This window comes from Artemia franciscana, unplaced genomic scaffold, assembly GCF_032884065.1.
Source record: "Artemia franciscana unplaced genomic scaffold, ASM3288406v1 PGA_scaffold_30, whole genome shotgun sequence".
In the NCBI taxonomy this organism is placed as follows: Eukaryota; Metazoa; Arthropoda; class Branchiopoda; order Anostraca; family Artemiidae; genus Artemia; species Artemia franciscana.
In genome coordinates, this window is record NW_027062662.1 from 2,281,887 (window position 1) to 2,305,441 (window position 23,555).

Genomic DNA, 23,555 nt, shown 5'->3' on the forward strand with positions numbered 1-23,555 from the left:
GCTAAAAGGTTCAGATAATGTTTGATTTTTGTAAAATACACTATAGCTCTCAATTTCTGATCGAATGAGCATCTTCCGAAGTTTCTACGACCACGAGGTGGGAGGGAATTCAGGAAAGGACAACCCATCTCTTATACGGAATAAATTCTGCTCGTTTGAGTGTTCAATGTTACTCTACATTTATAACAAAAGATTCAAACCAGAAATATTCCTGGGCCTCAAGAGCAATTAAATATCAATTTCTATCTAACCGTCTTCCTTAGAACTAATTGTGTGGTTTCCTAAAGGCTCAGTGACAGTTCCGATGTATTGGCATTAAAATGGACTCCGAACCAGCTACCCTCTCACGCCTGCAAAATTCTTTCTTTATAAAACCTGATGCGCCTTTACACAGTATTGCATATATTTTTATGAAATATGAAGCAAATTAGTACGGTTAAATGAAGTTTTGAAATAAATAATTCCTTCATAAAACCTGGTTTGCCTTTACACAGTATTGCATATATTTTTATGAAATATGAAGCAAATTAGTACGGTTAAATGAAGTTTTGAAATAAATTATTCCTTCATAAAACCTGGTGTGCCTTTACAAATCATTGCATATATTTTTATGAAATATGAAGTAAATTAATTCGGTTAAATGAAGTTTTGAAATAAATGCCAGAAACATTTTTCTGCAATAAGAAGGGAGGTAGCACCCTTATTCGGACTTAGTCTATATTAATGGATATGAGAAAATAATTCCTGAACCGAATTTAAACCAGTCTTGTGTTAGCGGTTGGTATGACGTTGTCCTCCTGTGTGTAACTGCTAATTAATGGTTAATGGGCTAACTCATAGTAATGTGGAATTATACTCAGATTTGTAATAGTTGACAAAACTAATCTCCAATTTATCTCAAATGACAGAGGAGTTTCTAGGGGTCATTGTGATACATTTTTGTTGTTGTTATTATTATTATCAAAAGTAGGTCGTGTTTGAAGATAATAAAAAAAATGGTTATAGGTTGTGATACGCTCTCCTGCATTTTCTAATTCGATAGCCATGTCGAATTTGTATCATATTTGAATTAAAATCAAGTAGTTGTGGGCATCAAGCCATCGCTAATTGTAGAAAAAGCCAAAGACAAGTTGTCCGAGTGAGTGAGAGGCAAATCTGGCATAAGCCCTTTTTAGGATTGTATAAAAATGATGTCAGTTCATCGTTTGATAGATAAGTATATCTATCATCTGTCCATACGCCATTCTTAGGGCAGAACTAAGGTAGATAGTCATAGACTTAAGGGATGAAAGATTGGTTTGATTTCGGATTGACGCGTGACGGACAATGTCCACTGGACGTGTATGCAAAATCTGGGACTGAATTTGCTGGGACTCACAGGCGAACAAGTGAAACCTAAGCCTAATAAGTTTGGCCACTTGTAGTCTAAAAGTGGAATACCGTTCATAGAACAAGTCTTCTGCTTGACATTGCTTGACTTTTTTTTTTACCGTCGTCTGTCAGAATCCAGTGCTGAACGAAAAAAAGGTTGACGAAAAACTCAACAACCAAAAACTAAGTTAAAGGTATGGATTAAAACAAAGAGAAAAATAAACTAAAAAAAGATGCACAATTACCTGTCTTCAATCAGTGTTTAGTTTCAGTCTTTTATTTATTGTTTGTAGAGGAAGATTTTTCCTATTATATGTCTGATTTATTTTGAAATAAGCCAAAATAGAAATTGTGATATACGATACAAGAAGAAAGACTTCATGAGTAGAATTCAGCAATTTTGAATTTTTTTGGGGTTTTTGGTTACCTTTAGGTGATGTTTTTTCTTTTTTAAATCCGGTAATCTTCTCCTTTCTTTTTTTTGGTTTGTGTTTCTCTTGTTTTTGAAACAGTATTTCGTTGATACATTAGTACTATATTATATTTGCTGATAAATTTTTTAACTCGTTCCAGTATGGCGATGTTGTTCATAAAGGGTATGGCACAAGCAGCGCATTGGCAAAACAAGACGCTTGTGAGCGTCATCTTGAAACTATTATTAAAAACAACATGGAGAAGCTAAAGGCTCCCAAGAAAAGTAAGTCATTATTGTCTATTAGCCTATAGCTACTAGTTTGCTAGTATTACCTTAAATCTATTTGGTATTTTTGCCTTAAAGCAAGATAGGGTGGTAAAGACATTTTGCTGGTAAAATTGGTAAATTGTGGTAAAATTTTCATGGTGCTCCATTTCAGCCTCTTCCAAATAGTTGTCAATTACTGCCTTAAATGGGATTTGACCTCCACCCCCTGTCAAGAAAAATTTTTTCTGGGTACCCCATTGAAATCAATCCTTTCTTAAATTTTAGTAGCAAGTCAACAGAAAGATGTATGTATTAATGTTTCTACCTGGTTAGAAAACAAAGTACCCTAGAAAGGGTTAACTTGAAACTTTACCTTTCTTTAATATGGATTTTAGTGTTCTGTACTGGCCAATGAAAGTTCTTAAGCCGAACTGGCCAGACCTGACAACAAACAACAAAGAGAGATAAAAATCAACAACAAAAAAATCAACAAAAAACAATTCTGCGGCCAGTAGAGTTACTTTGATGTTCTCATTGAAGTAACTCTAATAGCTTCTTTTCCCTGTACTGGCCAATGAAAGTTCTTAAGCCGAACTGGCCAGACCTGACAACAAACAACAAAGAGAGCTAAAAAATCAACAACAAAAAACAATTCTGCGGCCAGTAGAGTTGCTTTGATGTTCTCATTGAAGTAACTCTAATAGCTTCTTTTCCCTGTACTGGCCAATGAAAGTTCTTAAGCCGAACTGGCCAAACCTGACAACAAACAACAAAGAGAGATAAAAAATCAACAACAAAAAAATCAACAAAAAACAATTCTGCGGCCAGTAGAGTTGCTTTGATGTTGTCATTGAAGTAACTCTAATAGCTTCTTTTCCCTGTACTGGCCAATGAAAGTTCTTAAGCCGAACTGGCCAGACCTGACAACAAACAACAAAGAGAGATAAAAAATCAACAACAAAAAAAAATCAACAAAAAACAAACTGCGGCCAGTAGAGTTGCTTTGATGTTCTCATTGAAGTAACTCTAATAGCTTCTTTTCCCTGTACTGGCCAATGAAAGTTCTTAAGCCGAACTGGCCAGACCTGACAACAAACAACAAAGAGAGATAAAAAATCAACACTAAAAAAATCAACAAAAAACAATTCTGCGGCCAGTAGAGTTGCTTTGATGTTCTCATTGAAGTAAGTCTAATAGCTTCTTTTCCCTACGTGGATCAGTAGCGACAATTGTATTTATCATTATTGGTGGTGGTTTTATTTGTTTGTAGTTTAGTGTTTTTTCTTTTATCTTGAACTGAGGACGCCTAGTTTAGATACAGGTGAAATATCCGCGCTATTTTTAGTCTTTCATCTCTTTTCTCTCTACTAGCCGTAGTCTCGTTTGAATTTTTGTTGTTGTTGTTGATTTTATCTTTCTTTGTTGTTTGTTGTACTGGCCAATAGTTAAATTTTGTATTGAATTGAGGTTTGCTCTGTTGTTCAAGCGTTTCCGAAGCCCTTATGAATCTGTTGATCCCAGGAAGGTGCAAATCAAGCTCATCTGTACAGCTTAGTTTTTACAACAGATACAGTTTGATCTTTTCCTATTTCCTTCAGACATACTTTTGTTTCTTCTATGGATGGAAGTTATTTTACAATCAAAAGGAGAAACAAAGAATCATAAAATTAGATTTAAGGGAAGAATGGAGAATAAAACAAAAATACGGTAAGCCCTCATCAAAATCTGACAAATTAATTTAAAGCAATTTAATTTGGGTCCTTTGTAATTTCATTTGATGGATTTTAAAATGTTATTTTCAAAAAAGGCCCAAGACCTTTGCTTAACCGCTAAAAAGGCTATTTACCAGGCCATTGTTTTCCTAGCCAATTTAACAAGGCAAAATAAATCCTCTTCAAATTTCCAAAAGGAAACGAAAAATTATTGAAGAACAGCTGAGTCCTTGGGACTAAGCCTATCAGAGGCATCGCTCCACCATTGCCAGCAGTAAAGGGCCAAAGGCCTTCAATGTAAAAATTTTATTAAATTTTTTCCCGGTCACTTTGTATAGAAGAGATGGTCTTAAAAGCTTTGTAGGGGGATTATTCGATTAGAGATTGAATGATCTAGTGTCGTTTCTAAGAGCCAAGAGATTGGAAAGCAGCCGCTTCCTCCCCGAGCCCTTTTTGCTACCCAATCCCTCTGTTATCCCCCACGCCCATCAAAACTTTTAGATAGGCACTTTGTTCAATTTGTAAGAAGGTCCATTAATATGTCTTCAATTTTTAAAAAGGTCCATTAAATATGTCTTAGTCAACTACTCAAAAAAGCTTCTGTTTCACCTAAAATGTTGAACGAGTACAATGACAATTAAGAGGTGACTATTCAGAATGGGCCTTAGTTGGATATTTATAAATACGGTGAAACCAACTTAACAGACAACCCCCCCCCCCCAAAAAAAATGCATTTTGGTAAGAGGTTCCAAATACCCCTCCAGCAATGGAAGCTTGTATGATGGACCTTTGCTCATCGAAAAGTTCTTCATGAGTCGTATTTACAAGGCTTTTTCGGTTTGGAGATCGGTATTCCGATCTCCGTTCATCTGATACTTCACTAATTTTACTTGTCTTTGCCATTTTGTTTTAAAACTAATGTAGTATCTCTCTAAATAAACTATTTTTTTACTGGAAGTTCGATACCATAATGAGCCTTAACCCCTCCAGCTGTTGTTCAAAGTTACCCGTTAAAGATTTTAGTGTTCAAAGTTAAATACCCCATGAGTTAACTTTGAACACCTTTTTAGGACTCGTATAGCTCTCAGAACATGAAGACCAGTAGCTTGGGGCAGTTACCATTCGTCGCAGAATGACGTGTTCCTCAAATGTTAAAAACAGTTAAGAGTAATTACTAGTATTAAGAAAAATATTTTAAAATAACAGACCTCGTTGTAAGCAAGCGTTTTTTCCGTTTATTTTCTGGTTGTTTCTTATGCTTTTTTTTATTGATTTTTTTTTATTTGTAAATGTAAGTTTGATTTCGTTTCTATTTTTCCCTTTTTTTATTCTAATTGGGCTTATTATAGCTTGCCATAGTTATCTTCAAATCAAGCATTATCTTTTCCTAAGAATGTTTATAGTTACTTTTTCAAAAATGAAGAGTTTATGTCATTGTCGACGTTGGTTGTTCTTGGAATGGGTATCATTTCATTAGGGTCAGACACAGACGCAGGTGGGTTTTGGGCCCAGACCCTCTTGCACATTTTACATTTCTAAATTTTGCTATACGATTTTTTTTTTAATTTTTCCACTTCCTGCCACCTGGCAAAACTGCCATTTCTACGACTGCTGACTTTATAATTGTCTTTTATAGTTCTAAAGTTAAACTTCTGGTGACTATGAACGTTGCTATTTTACTTCCATATGACTGAACTTATTTTATCTAATTTGACAATTGACAATCACAATTCTCAGCTGTAAGTAATCGCGATATGCCATAAAGAAAAGAAAGAATAGTACAACAATAGAAGAAAAATTGACGAATCTAACTAATTTTCGACAAATTGAAGACGTGTTAGGTTTCTCCTCCCCTCTATTTGGTTATAATATTGTTATGTTAGATAATATTTTTACCAAATAAAAATATACATTTTCTTCCATAGGTGGCGAAGAGAATGGTTCTAGTGAACCGGAGGTGAGCGAAATTCCTTGGGGTCCCATTTTTGGGTTTGTTATGAAAAAGTACTTGGACTCTCTCAGTAAGTTGTTCCTGCATTTTTATTCCTGCTTTTTTTTTTGTAGCAGTAGTGTTATACTAATAGGAAAATAAAAAAAAATATCTTATTTTAACTATGCTACGCTTTTCTTGATAGCCTTGATGTCTTAAAGTGCAGTAGTATTTCGAGTTCTTCGTTTGGGAAAATAAGCTTTTCGTATTATTTTGCTCACTGTGATCGAAACCAAAAGGCGTTTGTCAAGTTTTCAGGATTGGGTAAAAGTGAACAAAAATAAGCTACTAGTGTGTTTCATTTATTTTATTTACGTGGGTTTTGCCGGTTTTATTATTATTATTAAAACATGACTCCATAGGGACATCACAAATCGGTTAGTTCGAGCTGGTTTTGTAGATAATTCTACCTAATTTGCAAAGGGTAAATTTGTATTCGTTTCAAGTTTCAACTTCGCTCTTACTTTACTTGTGCAGCTTTCGCAATATTATTGATGCAGAGACAGTGTAAACATAATTCTCAATGCCCTTTTTTATGTTTGTTTTTTTTAAGTGTAAATATTATGTCAGGTCCAAACAAAATTTAAAGCCCTTAAACGGTCCCCAAAGTAACAACTAATTCGTTACTTTTTGGAAATTTCCTTATCATGATAAATCGCGTAGTAATAAAAAGCGTATCCGCGTTTACTTTTTCCGGTTTTGTAAATATTTTCTTGGAATTCCACTATGGTTCAAAAAAGGTATATTGTATGAAAATTCGGAATATCTGATTCTGTTAAAATGAGTCAATTACTGTTAAAATGGATCAACAAAACAACCGATTTCTTAGACGATCTAAACAAAATAGAATACATTTTCCCTTTAATTGTCCTGTTTAAAGGAAAAATAGTTTTGTCGCCATAACTATAATAAAATAGCTATTAATGCGTTATATATTATGAGTGTTTATGCGTTATGTTTTATGAGTGTTTTAATGTTATGCACTAATGAGCTACCATTAGCTATTTATTATATATTCATGTCTTATTATGATTATTATGAGCTACTTATTGTCGTCCTTTTCGTTAGAAGTGTAATTTTATATTTTTCAGTTTTCTTTTCATTTATTTCCTGTACTCCTCAGTGTACATCCATGTATGTATAGAGGGCATAAATAAATTATTATCATAGTAAACTTTCATTTAACTCTTTGGTTAAAACTCCAACTTGAATCGGTTGCAAAATAATGGTGATGAAGATGATAAGTTTCGGTAATCAAGCACATCCCTTTTAACGCTCACTTGGGCTTCAGTTTTGTTTATTGTAACTGTTATCTTGTATTTTTTCAGCTGGAGTTCAGCCAACTCCTATGATGATTAATCCGGCCCAGTTTTTCGCTCCGGTCGCTGGAGGTTATCCCTTTCAAGATTTTGCTGCGCAACCAACTCCTACTTCTGGTTCAGATATTAAACCGCCTGTAAGTTCGCCAAGAGTTCCTCATATGTCATGTTGATAAATGTTTCAAATGCGCCTCACTTGCAAAAAATTCTGTTTTTCTAATCTTTTGTCATTGAAAAAAACTCATTTGGTCAATGTTCTATTATTTGCCATTTATTTGTTATTGGTTCGTTACTTGTCAACTCTTCATCATTGATGCAAGCCGCATGCAATAGAAATATTTCTATGTAGCTGAAATATTGCAGCCAGTAGTTCGTGAAAAACATACTAATAAAAAAATATTGCAACTAGTAGTTCATGAAAAACATACTGATAAAAAAAACATTGCAACCAGTAGTTCATAAAAAACATACTAATAAAAAAATATTGCAACCAGTAGTTCATGAAAAACATACTGATAAAAAAAAACATTGCGACCAGTAGTTCATGAAAAACATACTAATAAAAAATATTGCAACCAGTAGTCCATGAAAAACATACTAATAGTAAAATATTGCAACCAGTAGTTCATGAAAAATATTCTAATAAAAAAAAATATTGCAACCAGTAGTTCATGAAAAACATACTAATAAAAAAAAATATTGCAACCCAGTAGTTCATGAAAAACATACTAATAAAAAAAAACATTGCAACCAGTAGTTCATGAAAAACATACTGATAAAAAAAACATTGCAACCAGTAGTTCATAAAAAACATACTAATAAAAAAATATTGCAACCAGTAGTTCATGAAAAACATACTGATAAAAAAAAAACATTGCGACCAGTAGTTCATGAAAAACATACTAATAAAAAATATTGCAACCAGTAGTCCATGAAAAACATACTAATAGTAAAATATTGCAACCAGTAGTTCATGAAAAATATTCTAATAAAAAAAAATATTGCAACCAGTAGTTCATGAAAAACATACTAATAAAAACAAATATTGCAACCCAGTAGTTCATGAAAAACATACTAATAAAAAAAAATATTGCAACCCAGTAGTTCATGAAAAACATACTAATAAAAAAAAATATTGCAACCCAGTAGTTCATGAAAAACATACTAATAAAAAAATATTGCAACCAGTAGTCAATGAAAAACATACTAATAAAAAAAAATACTGCAACCCAGTAGTTCATCAGAAACATACTAATAAAAAAAACATTGCAACCAGTAGTTCATGAAAAACATACTGATAAAAAAAACATTGCAACCAGTAGTTCATAAAAAACATACTAATAAAAAAATATTGCAACCAGTAGTTCATGAAAAACATACTGATAAAAAAAAACATTGCGACCAGTAGTTCATGAAAAACATACTAATAAAAAATATTGCAACCAGTAGTCCATGAAAAGCATACTAATAGTAAAATATTGCAACCAGTAGTTCATGAAAAATATTCTAATAAAAAAAAATATTGCAACCCAGTAGTTCATGAAAAACATACTAATAAAAAAAAAATATTGCAACCCAGTAGTTCATGAAAAACATAATAATAAAAAAAAATATTGCAACCCAGTAGTTCATGAAAAACATACTAATAAAAAAAAATATTGCAACCCAGTAGTTCATGAAAAACATACTAATAAAAAAATATTGCAACCAGTAGTTCATGAAAAACATACTAATAAAAAAAAATATTGCAACCCAGTAGTTCATGAAAAACATACTAATAAAAAAAAATATTGCAACCCAGTAGTTCATGAAAAACATACTAATAAAAAAATATTGCAACCAGTAGTTCATGAAAAACATACTAATAAAAAAATATTGCAACCAGTAGTTCATGAAAAACATACTAATAAAAAAAAATATTGCAACCAGTAGTTCATGAAAAACATACAAATAAAAAATCGTGTTGATTAAAAAACTAACAGTAGCTGTCCACTTTCTGTCATTGATGTCTAAGGAAAAAATTCCTGGGATATTTCATTCGCCTATAATTTGTTATTTCTTTTCCTCTTTCGCTGCTAGTTCCGCCTCCTTATAGTTTTTATTTGATATAAAGAATTGACGCACATTGTATGGGACATGGTAATATGGAGTAAAACACTTGATGTATCTTTAAGGCTTAGTTGTATACAGATGTGACTCCGAAGTTACTAGTATATGTGTCAAATGTTCTACTTGACGGTCCAGGGGAACACAAAGTTAGTTTTAGGCAATGATTTTCTAATTTAATTTCGAAGTAAGGAGCCAATCTTGGTTACCGCTCTCCTCTCTCCTATCCCTGAATACGTAAAAGCGAATTATAGTTTGAGACGTATTAGTAGAATTTTTATGAAGAAGGAGCGTAGAAAAAAAACGCATTTCGAACCCAAAAAAATTCAATTAGTGTTCATGTCCTATATTTGCAATACGACATACGATTCCAAATCAATGATTTAAGTGTGCATGTGTATATCTATTTGAGGGGGTTGGGATCTTAGAGTTCTTTGAAAAGGAAAATTATCCAAAAATATTGGAATTGGGGAGATCTTGGGGGTGGAAGTCTTTAGTATTGCTAATATCACCATACTCTATATTGTGGGAAACGTTTGTATTGTGTTACGATTAAAATTGTGAAGCAAAGGATTTAGTGAATCTCTTTGTTTTTTATCTGCATCAGAAAATGTTTGATCCCACTTAAGGGCGCCTGCAGTTAATGAAATGGTTGTTTGAGCCCCCTCCCCCCCCGCCCTTAGTAAGCCAAAAATACACAAAATCATGTAATATTTAAAAGGATGTGGCAGGTTTTCTGGAAAAAACTAAGTTTAAGTTTCCCCCCTCCCAATGAAGAATATTTACAGATCAGTTTAATTATAAAAATTTCTCAGGTATTGAGCAAATAGGGTTTGAATTGTTGCCATACAAGCTGTTTGATTTGAAGAGTGAAGTTTTCATCGCTGGAGTGGAGGAAGATCGTGCGCAGCTATGTCGGTCTCAGGCGGCTTGGTGTTGTAATTTGTCGTTAGTAGTTGCTATTTTTATTAAGTCTTTCAAATGGTTAATTTGCCTAAACTGTTGCTTTTTTTTCAGGCACTTCAGGGCTTCAGTCGATTCTAGCTATTTTTATTGGCATATCCTAAAAATGGAGTTCGATCTGCTGTTTCTGTTGATAAAAGTATTGACAGACAAAAAATAACTTCAATTTTTAATCATTCTTTCGTTGTCAAAAGACGATATTCATATTCACAGAATCAATCGCACAGTGATCTGTCCACAAAATCTTGATATTTCCTATTTTGTCATCAGGATTAGAGAAAAAGAGGACTGTAACAAGGGAAGGTTAAGAAACTGGAATTCTGTATCAAGTGCCCGATTAAAATCAGCTACTCGAATTAAAATCAGCTTAAAATTAAAAGTAGCTGAAATTAAAAGTACTTAAAATAAAAGTACTTAAAAATGAAATTCAAAGTACTTAAAATTAAAAGTGCCCGATTAAAATCAGCTACTCTAATAAACAAGCTAAGATTTTCCCCAGCTAATTATGTTTTGCAGAACATTGAACATTGTACATTGTAACTATTTGAATATTTCGAGGGGATAAGCTTGAACCTTTATTTTGTATGGGCCTGATTAGTACTTTCTCATTAATAATTTTTTAGTTGGTGCGCTCACATTATTGGTTTGTTCACATTATTGATTTTTAATTGATACTTTCATATTATTAATTATTTTCTTGGTTCGTTCACATGATTGGTACATTTGCATCTCTAATTTTATCAATTTGTGCGTTAACTTTAAATTTGCTCGTCAACATTATTAATTGTTTAGTTAGTACGTTCACATTATTAGTATATCACATTATTAATTTTTCGATTGGTGCGTTCACATTATTGATTCGTTCATGTTATTAATTGTTTAGTTGCTACGTTAACATTATTAATTTTTTAATTAATTTTACTTAGCAAGGAATATTGGGCTGGCTCCTATTTTGGATCTGAGTTGAAAAATCAATTTTCTGGCAAAAAAAAAATAAGAATTTTTAGCCCTTTTTGACACTATTGGAAATATGATATAAAGATTTTTATTTTCGACAAATATCCAAATAAATATTTGAAATAAACGCATTGTTTTAGGTGTATAGGAAAACTCATGATGCATTAAATGATATTGTAAATTGCTTCACATAGTTATTTCACTTGGTCCTACGTAATTTTTCGTTTTCTGTCACGACTTGGTTGGTTTAGAATATTTTCTTGTTTTTTACAGCATAAGCAGGTGCCTGCTAAAAAGCTTCCCGATAATGCAGCTCAATATCATCCAGCTATGCTTCTTAGTAATATGCGACCAGACGTCAAGCTCAATCTGATAACTGATTCTCAAGTTCCTGGGGAGACGCGATTCAAAGTTGGTACTGAAATCGATGGCCACAAGTTTGAAGGATTTGGTTTGTTCCTTTCTTTTCTATTCTTTTTTTATGGTGGTATATGCTGGTTCCCTCCGGCTCTGTTTTGTTACCCTCGTCCCGCTATGGTTAGTATCTTGGGCCTTAGGACCATTATAGGAAATTGTTTCAAGTAGGTTTTTAGAACGACAATCCACTTGATTAGGTTGTCACTTGTGTCGCAGCGTACGTATAAGGTCTAAAAAAATCAACCTGTTTTTTTCCCAGGAGGAATGGGATAAAATTATGCTATAGCCCTTTCAGCTTTGCCCAATGGTGGAGGAGGGCTAAAATAAAAAAAAGTACAAACAAAATACATTAAATCTTTATACAAGTGATTTTGCCAAAAAAATGTATTTTTAATATTCCCAAAAAAAATCAGAGGGTTATAGGACAGGAACTTGACACATATTTTCAAGCTGAAGATACAATTTAATCAATTGTTTTTGATCGAAAGAAAGTTCTAATAATTATAGGAAATAGATTAATACATTGTTTTTGGTTAGTTGAGTAATAGTATATTTTATTAATCACTTATAGAATTGATTATATAATTCAATTGCCTTCATTGAAAGTTGCAATCTCGATTCTTATTCTATTTCTAAATAGAAAATTTTGATTTTTTTTTTCGGCCTTTAGTAGGCTGTATGCGTGCGCATCATGTTTTATCTTCTTTGCTCCTTGAATACTCTTCTAAAGGAAAGAATATCTATCTTTGTGCTTTAGATTTATCAAAAGCTTTCGAAAGTATACGTCATAGTCAGCTTTTTTCTGCTCTTCGTGGTTGTGGGGTCAATCTTTCGGTTATAATGCTACATCATTACTGGTACTCTAATTCTTTTCTTCGGCTCAAATCGGCGCCAGCTACTGTTATTAAAATTAAAAAAGGTTTAAGGCAAGGCGGAGTTTTATCTGTGACCCTGTTTAAGTTATGTATTTCAGGAGTTCCGGCAGAAATATAGGCTACCTATTTAGTTTTTCTGATGCTTCATATCTCTCCTATGCTGATAACCTGCTTCTTATAAGCCATATTAAAGCTGGACTATCTGACAGTGTTTCTCTCGTGCTTCTTTTTCGGATATAGGCCTTTCTCTTAGTGTAGATAAATGTGAATCTCATTCTTTTAACAAACAATCGAGTACTCCTCTTCGTTGTAGGGGCTTTACTCCTCCTCTCGTAGATTCTCTTTGATGGCTCGGTATTTCTATTACTAATAGTCTCCCAAGCTTGGGCCAGCGCACAGTCTTCGATATTGATAAGAAAGTCCAATTAGGATATGCTGAAATTTTTGCCAATAGACGTAAATATAATAAACTTGCATTGGCCACGCTCTCCTTATGACTATTCAATTCTTTTTGCTTCTGGAATTTTTCCTCTTCTTAAGAATAAAGAATTAAAAAGGATCCGGATTAATTATATTAGATTTTTTTAATTTTTGTTGTTTCTTCCTCCTTGGAAAAAAAGCGGGTTATTAAGAACAAATTTCTTGTTCCTGTTATTACTGTAAAATTGGAAGTACTACACAGAAAGCTTTTAAATACCGCTTGTATCCGTATTTCTCTGCATCACCGCCTTATCAGGTTTTTTCAGTCGTAAGTTATTTTTCCTTTATTTGTTTTTCTTTCTTTTGTTCCCCCACGTTTTTTAGTTCTGTTTTGTAAAGAGTGAGTAAAAAGTAAAGAAAAATAACAATACAAACAGCTTGCTTCCATATTTCTCTACATTACTGCTTTATTAGATTCTGCAAGTTGTGAGTTTTTTTATGTGCTACTCTGTAAGCGTTTGTGATTTTCATCACAAAAATCTTAATGAAATTTGATATTTAGAAGGAATTCATGTCTCAGAGCTCTTACTTCAAATCCCGACCAGATCTTTTGACATTCGGGGGAGTTGGAGGGGGAAATCTTGGAAAACACTTTGAGTGGAGGAATCGGGATGAAGCTTTGTGGATAGAATAAGCAAATGTCCTTGATACGTGATTGACGGAATCGTACTGGATTTGCTCTCTTTGGGGGAGATGGGGGGGGGTCAGCGATTTGGCGAGTTTGGTGCTTCTGGACGTGCTAGGACGATGAAAATTTGTAGGCGTATCAGGGAGCTGCACAAATTGACTTGATAAAGTCTTTTTCCCAGATTCGATCATCTGGGGGCTAAAGGCAGAGGAAAAATTAGAAAAAATTAGGTATTTATAGCATACGAGTGGGTGATCGGATCTTAATGAATTTTGATTTTTAGAACGACATTGTGACTCAGAGCTCTTATTTTAAATCCTGGCCGGCATTAAGCCTCTTATTTTCCTTTTAAATCAATCTATTGATTCATAGAATTTTGTTAGAGTTCACATATGATCTCTTGGCTGTTAGCTCTTCTTGCCTCGTCACAAGTGCCCTATGAGCTCTTAGCTCTTGTTTTTTTTTTTTTTATGTTTTTCTTCGTGTTATTCCACGTATTATACCTTTGTATATCTTTTCGAGACTATTATTTTAGGGTAATGTTTCTCCAAATATTCTAAGCTCAGGACAGTAGTTCCAATATCTTTTTGAAAATTCCTTGAAGTGTAGCCTTGGAATAGATACATCTAAATTTAATAAAATTGTATTTTCTATTTTTTTTTTACAGGTCCTAATTTGAAGATCGCGAAAAGGGAAGCAGCCAGGGTAGCTGTGAAGGCTCTATTTGGAGTCGAATGCCAGGAACAGTAACTTGAAGAAGGAATGCATATATGTTTCTCACTTTTTAAAATAAGTTTTCTTTCACAACTTCTCATTATGTGAAATGGAAAAGTGAACTTCTGATTGATCTTTTTCAATATTTCTTCCTCAAATATAATTCTGAAATGCTCCTATTGGGGGAGAACTAATAAGTTTCTGGTTTGTGTTATCGCTTAGTGTAATAACGTATATATTGGTCTTGTATAACAGTACCAAAATTGTCCTGACTGGGTGTATGCTCGAACTCAATTATCATTCAAGTGCCAATAACATCTAAATAAACATTTTTTTTTTCTCTGGACCAATCTAATGTTTTGGCAGACATGAAAACCGCGGTCTTGTACGAGTTTTCTTTGGGTTGTTTGAAAATTGTAAAGCTGTTTTGTCAATGACACAGTTGTATCAGTGTTACCACGTTCAATCAATAATTAGTTTGATCTAACAACACTTTTCGAGCGTAAAAATTTTAAAGAATCTGTTGATTCCCAGAGATGACTACACCTTAAGTTGTTTCGTGTCGTTTTTTTCAAGCTATTTTTTCACGTATATTTTCTATGTTTTTTTTTTTTTTTATTATTATTATTATTTGGCATTCACTTGTTCTGAAGACCGCACATGGAGTTGTTTTTCATTGAAATTTAACTCCTGTTTTTCCTAATTTTAAAATATATACTTAATGCTAATATATACTATATATACCTTAATATATACTAATATATAATATATACCATATATATATATATATATATATATATATATATATATATATATATATATATATATATATATATATATATATATATATATACTATATATACTTAATACTAATTTTAAAATATATGCTGGTATGGTAGTGTTTCTGCTCAACCAGTTCAAGAGATCGCTTTTTATTTTCAATACCCTTGGTCCTTAAATTATTTGTTATTATCTTCATCCTAGAATTGCTAATAACAACAAATTTAGCCCCTAAAATGCTATATAATGCTGAAATGTTTGTAAAAGGTAAATACATTGTATTCCATTCTTCACTTATAGTAATGGAAATCGACCCAAATTTCTTTGTTATCTGCTGTCTGGGGGTGAAAATAATAATAATAAGTATATGTTTGGCATAAATGATAATTAGGGTCTAAGACATACCGCATATATAACGAAGTTATATAAAGCGCATTTATAATTTCGATTGCCCTGTAATTCTTCATCATAAAACTCAATTTCTTTTCAATATAATTGGTTTCAGTATTTGATTATATATGAATCAGTTACCCTAGATTGTTGTTTCGTCTTTTAATCTATAACTGAATAATTAGACAATTGTCTATGTGTGTAGATCTTTCTGTTTTTCTACAATAAATGTCAAAGAGAGATAATCGTTGCCTTTAAGGTCATGTTATTAAAGTCGTTAGTGAAGATGACGCCATCATTTCAAAGGAGGAAGTAAAAAATATTTGAATTTTTAATATTGGAAAGAAGTCAAAGGTGGCTTTGCTTAAATAACCAGGTTAGGTGAATAGATTATTCAATTCCATAGAAATGATTGAACTACTACTATCAAATAGATTCCGATACCACTACTACTATGCGTGACAAGATAAAACAGCAAAAATGCGACAAAAAATCATTCAACAAAAAAAAGCCTAATGAAGGTTATTATTTTGGGCTAGAGAATACAACGAAAAGATAAAGCAGATCTTTCAACAAAGACCTCTGCCAAGCCTGCCTTCATTTTAAAGGAAAAAAATTGAAGTTAACCGCACAGAAATAACAAAACGGCTCAGAAACAAAACGAGTCGTTCTGTTTGATGTGTTAATGAGTGTCAGTCAATTTGTTGATAATCAGCGCCTATAAATACCGCACAAAATGATAATTTGCAGATTTTACCGAAGAGTATGAGTAACTTGCTAGAACGAAAACTGGCGCTAGTGTCGACAGGAAAAACTGTCGACGCTTTTTAGCGTTGCTTTGCTTTTTTGTGTAATAATAATTAATTTAATTGATGTTGTTGGTAAAACTAGTGTAGTAATAAGTGTCTGAACTCAGTTTCTAACAGAAAATATTCGTTCAAAAGTCTCGTTGCAGTAATCCGTGCATTTTTTTTTCTTTTTTTATAACTTTTGAACGGACCTGTCTCATTATTTCAATTGTAGGTTTCTTTCAAACAGTTCGTGGTATGTAAGTAAGGAGCAACCCGGCTCAGTAGTAACTGAAACTCTAAAAACGAAGTTTTGATACCAATAGATATATCAAAAGAATCGGCTTATTCTGTTGATTTTAAATATATAAGTTTCATTAAGTTTAGTTTTACTGATTAAAGTTTCGAGCCTGAGAAAATTTGCCTTATTTTTGAAAAAAGGGGGAAGAACCCCCTAAAAATATTAGAATCTTAATAAAAGCACTCCGTTAGATTCAGCGTATCAGAAAACCCTGCTGGCTTGGTTTCAAATTTCTATCTGCAAATATATGGAATTTCGTTTGTTTTTTTGTCAGAAGAGCGATTACGGATGCGTTTATTTGTTTATTGGTTGTTGTTTTTTCTTGGGGTGATCGTATCCTAGAATATCGTGAGAGGGCTCATTTGGACGGAAATTAGAAGTTTTATTGTCCTTTTTAAGACCGAAAAGATTGAAGGGAAACTTGGCCCCCTTCCCGTTTTTTTCCCAAGTCGTCCTATCGAAATTTCGAGATAGCCATTTTGCTCATCATAGTTGAAAGGCCCAATGATGTATACAATTTCGGGTGTGTGGTGAATTTTTTTTTATGGTTTTTCCTCGGGAGAATTTTCCATGGGGAGTGAAGTTTCCGGGGGGTGAAATTGTCAGGGAGAATTTGTCATAATTCCTATACAAAATTCCTTTTAAATGTCTTACTTTCTCTTTTCTGTCTCAATTTTACGCGTGGAGAGTTGTTAAATTGTTCGAGGTAAATTTTCACCGGGATTGAATTTTCTAGAGGTTATGTCTTTGGGGAGGGGGATTTCTCCGTGGAGGTGGGGCCAAATTTCCTTGCATTACTTAAAAACGATCAGAAATTATATTTAAAAAAATAAGTTTTTTTCTACTGAAAGTAAGGAGCAACATTAAAACTTAAAACGAACAGAAATTATTACGTTTATGAAGGGGGTTGTCCCCTCCTCAACGCCCCGCTCTTTACGCTAAAGTTTCAATTTTGTCACTATTCTTTTAAGAACGACTCCTGAAACACAGGGGTCGTTTAATTAGAACAATAGGAAGCTCTTTTGAAAGTACTAAAAAAAAACTTTAGCGTAAAGAGCGAGGTGTTGAGGAGGGGGCAATCCTCTTCATACCCGTAATAGTTTATGTTCGTTTGAAGCTTTAATGTTGCTCATTACTTTCAGTTGAAAAACTTCACCAGTTATCGTATCTATTGGCATCAATTCCTGAAAATGGGCAAATATATATTTTTTTTTAATCTAGCGAGAAAGGAATTGGAAGTTCTTGGGAGGGTTTAAATAGGGAAGTTTAGGATAGATTGCGATGGTGGAGGGTTGTGTGCAGATCTACTGACCTCTGGCGGCTTGGTGCTGCAGTGAGTTGTTAGTACTACTAAATCCCAAAAGAAGTATTTTCAGAATCTTGAAGGAGGGGACGAGGTAGAAAAACACGGGGACGCAATTGTCCTGAATAATTTCAAAAACCTTTATTTTCTCTATTTATTTTGCACAAAGGCATTGTTCAAAAACTAGACTTAAATTAATTTAATTTTCTTATCTTTTCTATGGTCCAAATTTATAAAAACAAAATAGACAATGAGGGGAAAAAGACAAAAAAAAAGAAAACAATGTTGAAAACGCCCCCAAGTGTAGGGTCTTAGTGTACTTTATGATCTTGAGCCAAATTACGGGCCATTCGTTTTTGCCTTGGAATATCATTTTCAGAAACGCTTGTATTCGGCAGAATTCTCTCCTACAATCATTTTATTCTCTCCCCTAGATATTGAAAAACATCTTTTTGGAGGTGTTTTCATATATAAAAAAATCCCTCTTGTTTTTCGTTTTAGTAATAAAAAAAATAACCCCTTTCCTAGATTCTGAAGACATTTTGTCTTAGCCCCTCTGCCCATATTTTCGTGAATTGACCCCCCTTTCTCTGACCCTTTGTAGTGGGCATCATGGTTAATAAAATCGTTGCAAGTTATTTTTAAGCGATTTTTTACAGCCATGAAATATCATCCTCCCACCTACCTTTTTTGTAAAGTACGATTTATTTTAGAAGCTAATGTATACAGTAATATTTGATTGTACCACGTCAAAAGCTACAGTTGCTGACGAAGCTGTCGTACCTGTCCCCTTGCTCAGTGAGCTTTTTTATCAACTCCACAAGTTTTATGGTAGAGGATTTTTTACTCAAAAATAAGTATCAAGTTTGTTTTCATGCAGCACTTTATGTTCCTGCATATGCAGAGTGATCCGTTTGTTGTATTTTGTCAGCTTCTTGGAATGGTCAGAATTTCTGGGTGAACCAAGGACCTATGGGAAGCTTAGAAAGCAGCAATTGAGAGCCAAGGACAGAATATCATATCTAATTCTTTAAATTTGTAAATTGAAAATTTGAGTCTAGAAAAATTAGAAAAACCTGGAGCCAAATTTTTAATGCGAAAGACCTCTATATGCAATTATACAGTTTCGACCCTTAGCGGGCGCCAAATTTGAAAATAATGACCTTTGACGTTTGATAATAGTGGAACGTGTACGAAAAAAAAAATGATTGAAAAAAAGATATCATCATAGAGTTCCATAAAGCACAACGTTCCTGACTGATGTAGTAAAATACATATATAATCACCAATTGGCAATAAACTGGATGGAAAAAAAAATAGGAATTTAATGATAGAAGTATTTTAGAATATAACCCTAACATCTTGTTACCAAATAGGAATCGAATAGAAATGTATATATCTTTGGATAGCTAAAAATCTAATCTATGTATTAATATGATTACTGCTGAATTTATTCACATTACTATTTGAAGTGTTTAATAATATTTACTAGTTATTACTAGTTAATTGACTTATCTACAGGATCATTTTTTGGAATGACAAATTATCCTGTTTTGTCATATTCATCTCTTTATTGTTTCAACTTTATTGCGTATCGATAAGAATCCGTATTTTCTTCTGATTCCGGAAATATCACTTATTGCTTAGTTTTAGAATATGAAATACAAATACTACATTCATTTTTTGCTTCAGACGCCACGGTGAAATTATCAAAGATTCGCATTTTGTGAGCAATAGCCTAATAGCACTTGTCTCACACTTATAATTAACATATTGTCTATGTTTGAACTTTTACTAACGAAAGACGTCAAATTTTCTGAATTAGTTTATGGGTTTTTTTTAAACTTGATTTGTTTAGGCAATAGTAGTGAAACTTTGCACGAGGCTTAATAAATTTTGTAATCTTCATAATTATAAAAAAAAACGAAGAAAAATCGCAGAATCCCGGATTTTGGATATGAATATATCCAAGATGGGGCTTGGGAGAGTCGGCAGAAATTTTATTTTGATGTCCTTGGCATTTTAACAGTCATGTTATCTTGCTTTTAGATCTTCAAAACAGTGATTTCACTTCCCATTATTATTCATGGTTTTCCAAAAAAGACATTAGGTTCTCCAATATGTCCCATAATTTAAAGTTCGTAAAAAAAGACAAAATAACATACAAATCGTTAATTTTTAGGTTATCTTTTGTGGAAATTCTGTAAGTACCAACAAATTCGAGGATAGCAGAAGCAATGCTTCACAACTTAAAGACTAGCAGAAAAAATAGTTTGCAGAGTGATGGCATCTTACTTTTCGTAACATAATTCCTCAATCCCCTTAGATTTGTTTGCCAATACTAAATAGCTGGCTTGCTGTCAGCTCACCAAGCCCTCTCTCACCGCTCCCCCCACACAGGATCATTTCTCTGTATACCTTTAAAAACAAGGCTAAGAGCTCATATGACACTTGTGACGAGGTCGGAAGAGCCAAGAGCTCATATGGCATGAGCTCTAGCAAAATTCTAGGAATCAATAGATTGCTTTAAAACGAAAATCAGAGGCTTAATGTCGGTTGGGATTTAAAATAAGAGCTCTGAGTCACAAGGTCCTTATAAATATCAAAATTCATTAAGATCCGATCACCCACTTTTTCAAGTTAAAAACACCTCAATTTCTCCTCTCCTTTCAGCCTTCCAGATGTTCGAATCGGGGAAAACGACTTTATTAAGTCAATTTGTACAGCTCCCTGACACGCCTACCAATTTTCATCGTCCTAGCACGTCCAGAAGCACCAAACTCGCCAAAGCACTGAGCCCCACCATCTAACTGCCCCAAAGAGAGCGGACCCAGTTCGGTTACGTCAGTCACGTATCTACGACATTTATAAGCATTTTCCAGGATTTCTGTTTTCCCCCTACAGCTCCCCCCAATGTCAACAGATATGGTCGGGATCAGGGTTGCCAAAACTTTTTGGGACTGAAGTGTCAAATTCAGCAAAAAAGGGACACTTTTAGTGTCCTCCTAGAAAATTAGCCAATATACTTTAAAAGTTGACAAAAAAAGGCTTTAAATGGTTTTCTCGCAACTCCAGAGCCAGATTTGCGTTCTTCTTTTTCAAGTAAAAGCAAAGCGGTTCTTCAAATAAGTAAAGTCCCATTTAAAACCTCAAATCGCCTTATACGCCAAGAAGAAAAAGAATTTAGTACAATTTCTCTGGTTCTCTCGAACCTTCGGTTGTAATAGTTATTCTTCTTCCGAAAATTCAGTAAAGCCCGACAGTTTTCGTTTTCGTTGTCTTTGGAAAAAAATTAGAAAGTGCAGTCTTATTTCAGGAGCTGCAGAAAATTTTGAGTCATTTGTGTTGCGTTTGCGGTTTTACAGGAACGTAAAGAAATGTTGGAGTACAACTAAGATGAATGACAAATTGTGTTGTTTAGTTTATGTGTTTTCAGCCAAAATGTCTACTCTGTACGGCGATAAAACAAAAACGGCGATAAAACCTGTCTTCACTATGAGCCGCCCCAGCCGTCTCGGCCGAAAAACGCCATAACGAAGACAGGGCTTAAAATATTTGTGCCAGCAGACCACAGATACGATGTCTGTCGCTGCCGACACGGCTTAATTTCCCTCGCTCCCTCTTTTCCTTCAGTAGAATATCAGATCTTCTACAAACTTTTGTCTACCATTTCCCACAGACTGGGGCTTAATCATTTTAAGCCAGATTGGGCAAAGGTGGTATTCCTCTATCTCATGGTGGAGGAGTGGCTTTTTTTTTGTAAGTGTACCCTCCCAAATCGGATTCTTTCATCTCCTGAAATAGAGAACAACTCAAAAACTGAAGTTTTATGGCTCTGGACCAGACCCAAAAACCTCCCAAAAGACGTATCTTGCATGATTTTTCGTATTATTTATTACCCTCCTCGTAGTGGATTTAAGAAGGAGTTGACGGCATATCTGCAATTTTATACTGACAGAATTTGCCGCAAGTACCCCTTTGCTGCAGTTACATTATTTGGTGATTTTAATGAGCTAGACCAAAAGTGGCTTAGCGCTGCTCTTAGTCTTGATCAGATTGTCAGGTCGCCTACACGCAGTGATAAAACCCTAGACTTGATTTTTACCAAAATTGAAGATTACTATTTTGCCCCAAAAATTGCCCTTCCATTAGGGACAAGTGACCATCTATGAATCTTTTGGACCCCTTTATCATCCTTTCCCCCTAAACCATTGATCAGTTTTTCAAACAGGCCCATTACTGACGAGAAGATTTCCCATTTGAAAGTAAAACTTAGCTCCAAATCCTGGTCCAGTATCCCATGTCTTACTAATGGTGATGAAATGACTTCTAAGTTTTCAGCAGAACTTTTCCAGTTATACTGTGACACTTTTCCAGTGAAAAAAGTCAATCGCAAATCCACTTATAAACCATGGATAGATAAAAAAAATTTGTGCCTAATAAATGAATGCGATAGACTCTTTAAGGAAGGATTTTTCCAAGAATCTCGAAAACTTCGAAACATTGTTATTAGTGAAATCTATAAAGCAAGAAAAGAGCACAGTGCTCACGTGCTCAATAAGTTACTGTATTCTAACCCTAAGAATTTCCACAAATGTATCCAAGATCTCATGGGAAAGGTCTCTTCTAAGTTTCTCTTGCTGGATTGTAATGGCGACCCTGTGACAGCGGACATCATAAATGATTATTTTGCTTCAACTTGTAAAGCTCACCCGCCACTCCAAAATACACCGGCCAACAGTGCAGTGAGTGAAATTCCTGTGATTGAAATACATCAGACTCAGCTTAAACTCGAAAATCTTGATACAAATAAGTCATAAATGACTTAGGTGATATCTGGGTGATATTAGGTGATAAATGACCAGGTGATATCCCTACCAAATTGAGTGTGAAATGTGCCGCTTATTTAAGTGTACCTCTAACTGCAATTTTTAACCAATGTTTTATAGATGGTATTTTTCCAGTGTGTTTTAAGCGAGCTATTATGTCACCTACACCGAAAAACAAGACCCCAAAAGTTCCCTCCGACTTAAGACCATATCAAAAACCTCTATTTTCTCAAAAATTTTTGAAAGTTTTATTTACAATTTCCTCTTTGATGATATTCAAGATAAAATTAATCCAAATCAGTTTGGCTTAAGGCCGAATCATAGCACCACCCATTGTTTATGTTATATACTTGACACTGTTTTCAAACATCTTGAGTTAAGTAGTTCCTACGTTGAGGCTGTTTTTGCTGATATTAGCAAAGCCTTCGACAACTTGAATCATCAGACAGTTACTGATAATGCAAGGGCTTTAGGTGTCAGAGATTTTGTTTTACGTATGATAGCTAGTTTTTTGTCTGATCGTGAGCAATGTGTAGTCCTCCCTAACGGAGATTCATCAGGTTTTACCTAGATTTCCTGTAGAGCACCCCAAGGGACTAAATTGGGTCCTTTAGTATTTTTAATTGTTTTTAACAATGTTTTACCAAACTTTGACAACACTTTTAAATTTGCAGATTAATTGACATTAATTAACCTTTGTCAAACCCCTAACACTTTGGGCGTTAAACTTGAATCACTCATTAACAACTTAAAGGACGACCTTGACAATGTTAAACTCAATCTAAGCACACTGAAAAGCAATTTAATGCTATTCTACTTTTTAAAAAATGTACCCCCAATCAATAATTACCTTTGCATTTCAAATTTAAACACGGTTAAGCTGCTTGGATTGCATTTGGACAATGACCTTAAATGGAAATCTCACTCTTTTCCCTTATTTAAAACAGGCG

At 33.8% G+C, this 23,555-nt stretch overlaps 1 protein-coding gene across 3 annotated transcripts in view; it reads left to right on the forward strand.

Moving 5' to 3' along the window:
• LOC136041579 (uncharacterized) overlaps positions 1-15,629 on the forward strand; it is a 37,171-nt gene extending 21,542 nt beyond the window's left edge. For all 3 annotated transcript variants that reach the window (XM_065726271.1, XM_065726273.1, XM_065726272.1), the window contains exons 4-8: positions 1,945-2,068; positions 5,691-5,786; positions 7,084-7,211; positions 11,374-11,551; positions 14,168-15,629. In XM_065726271.1, coding sequence (XP_065582343.1) covers positions 1,945-2,068; positions 5,691-5,786; positions 7,084-7,211; positions 11,374-11,551; positions 14,168-14,250 — 609 coding nt within the window. In that variant the 3' untranslated portion in view covers positions 14,251-15,629. The remainder of the gene's footprint in view (positions 1-1,944; positions 2,069-5,690; positions 5,787-7,083; positions 7,212-11,373; positions 11,552-14,167) is intronic.
• Positions 15,630-23,555: the final 7,926 nt, after the last annotated feature.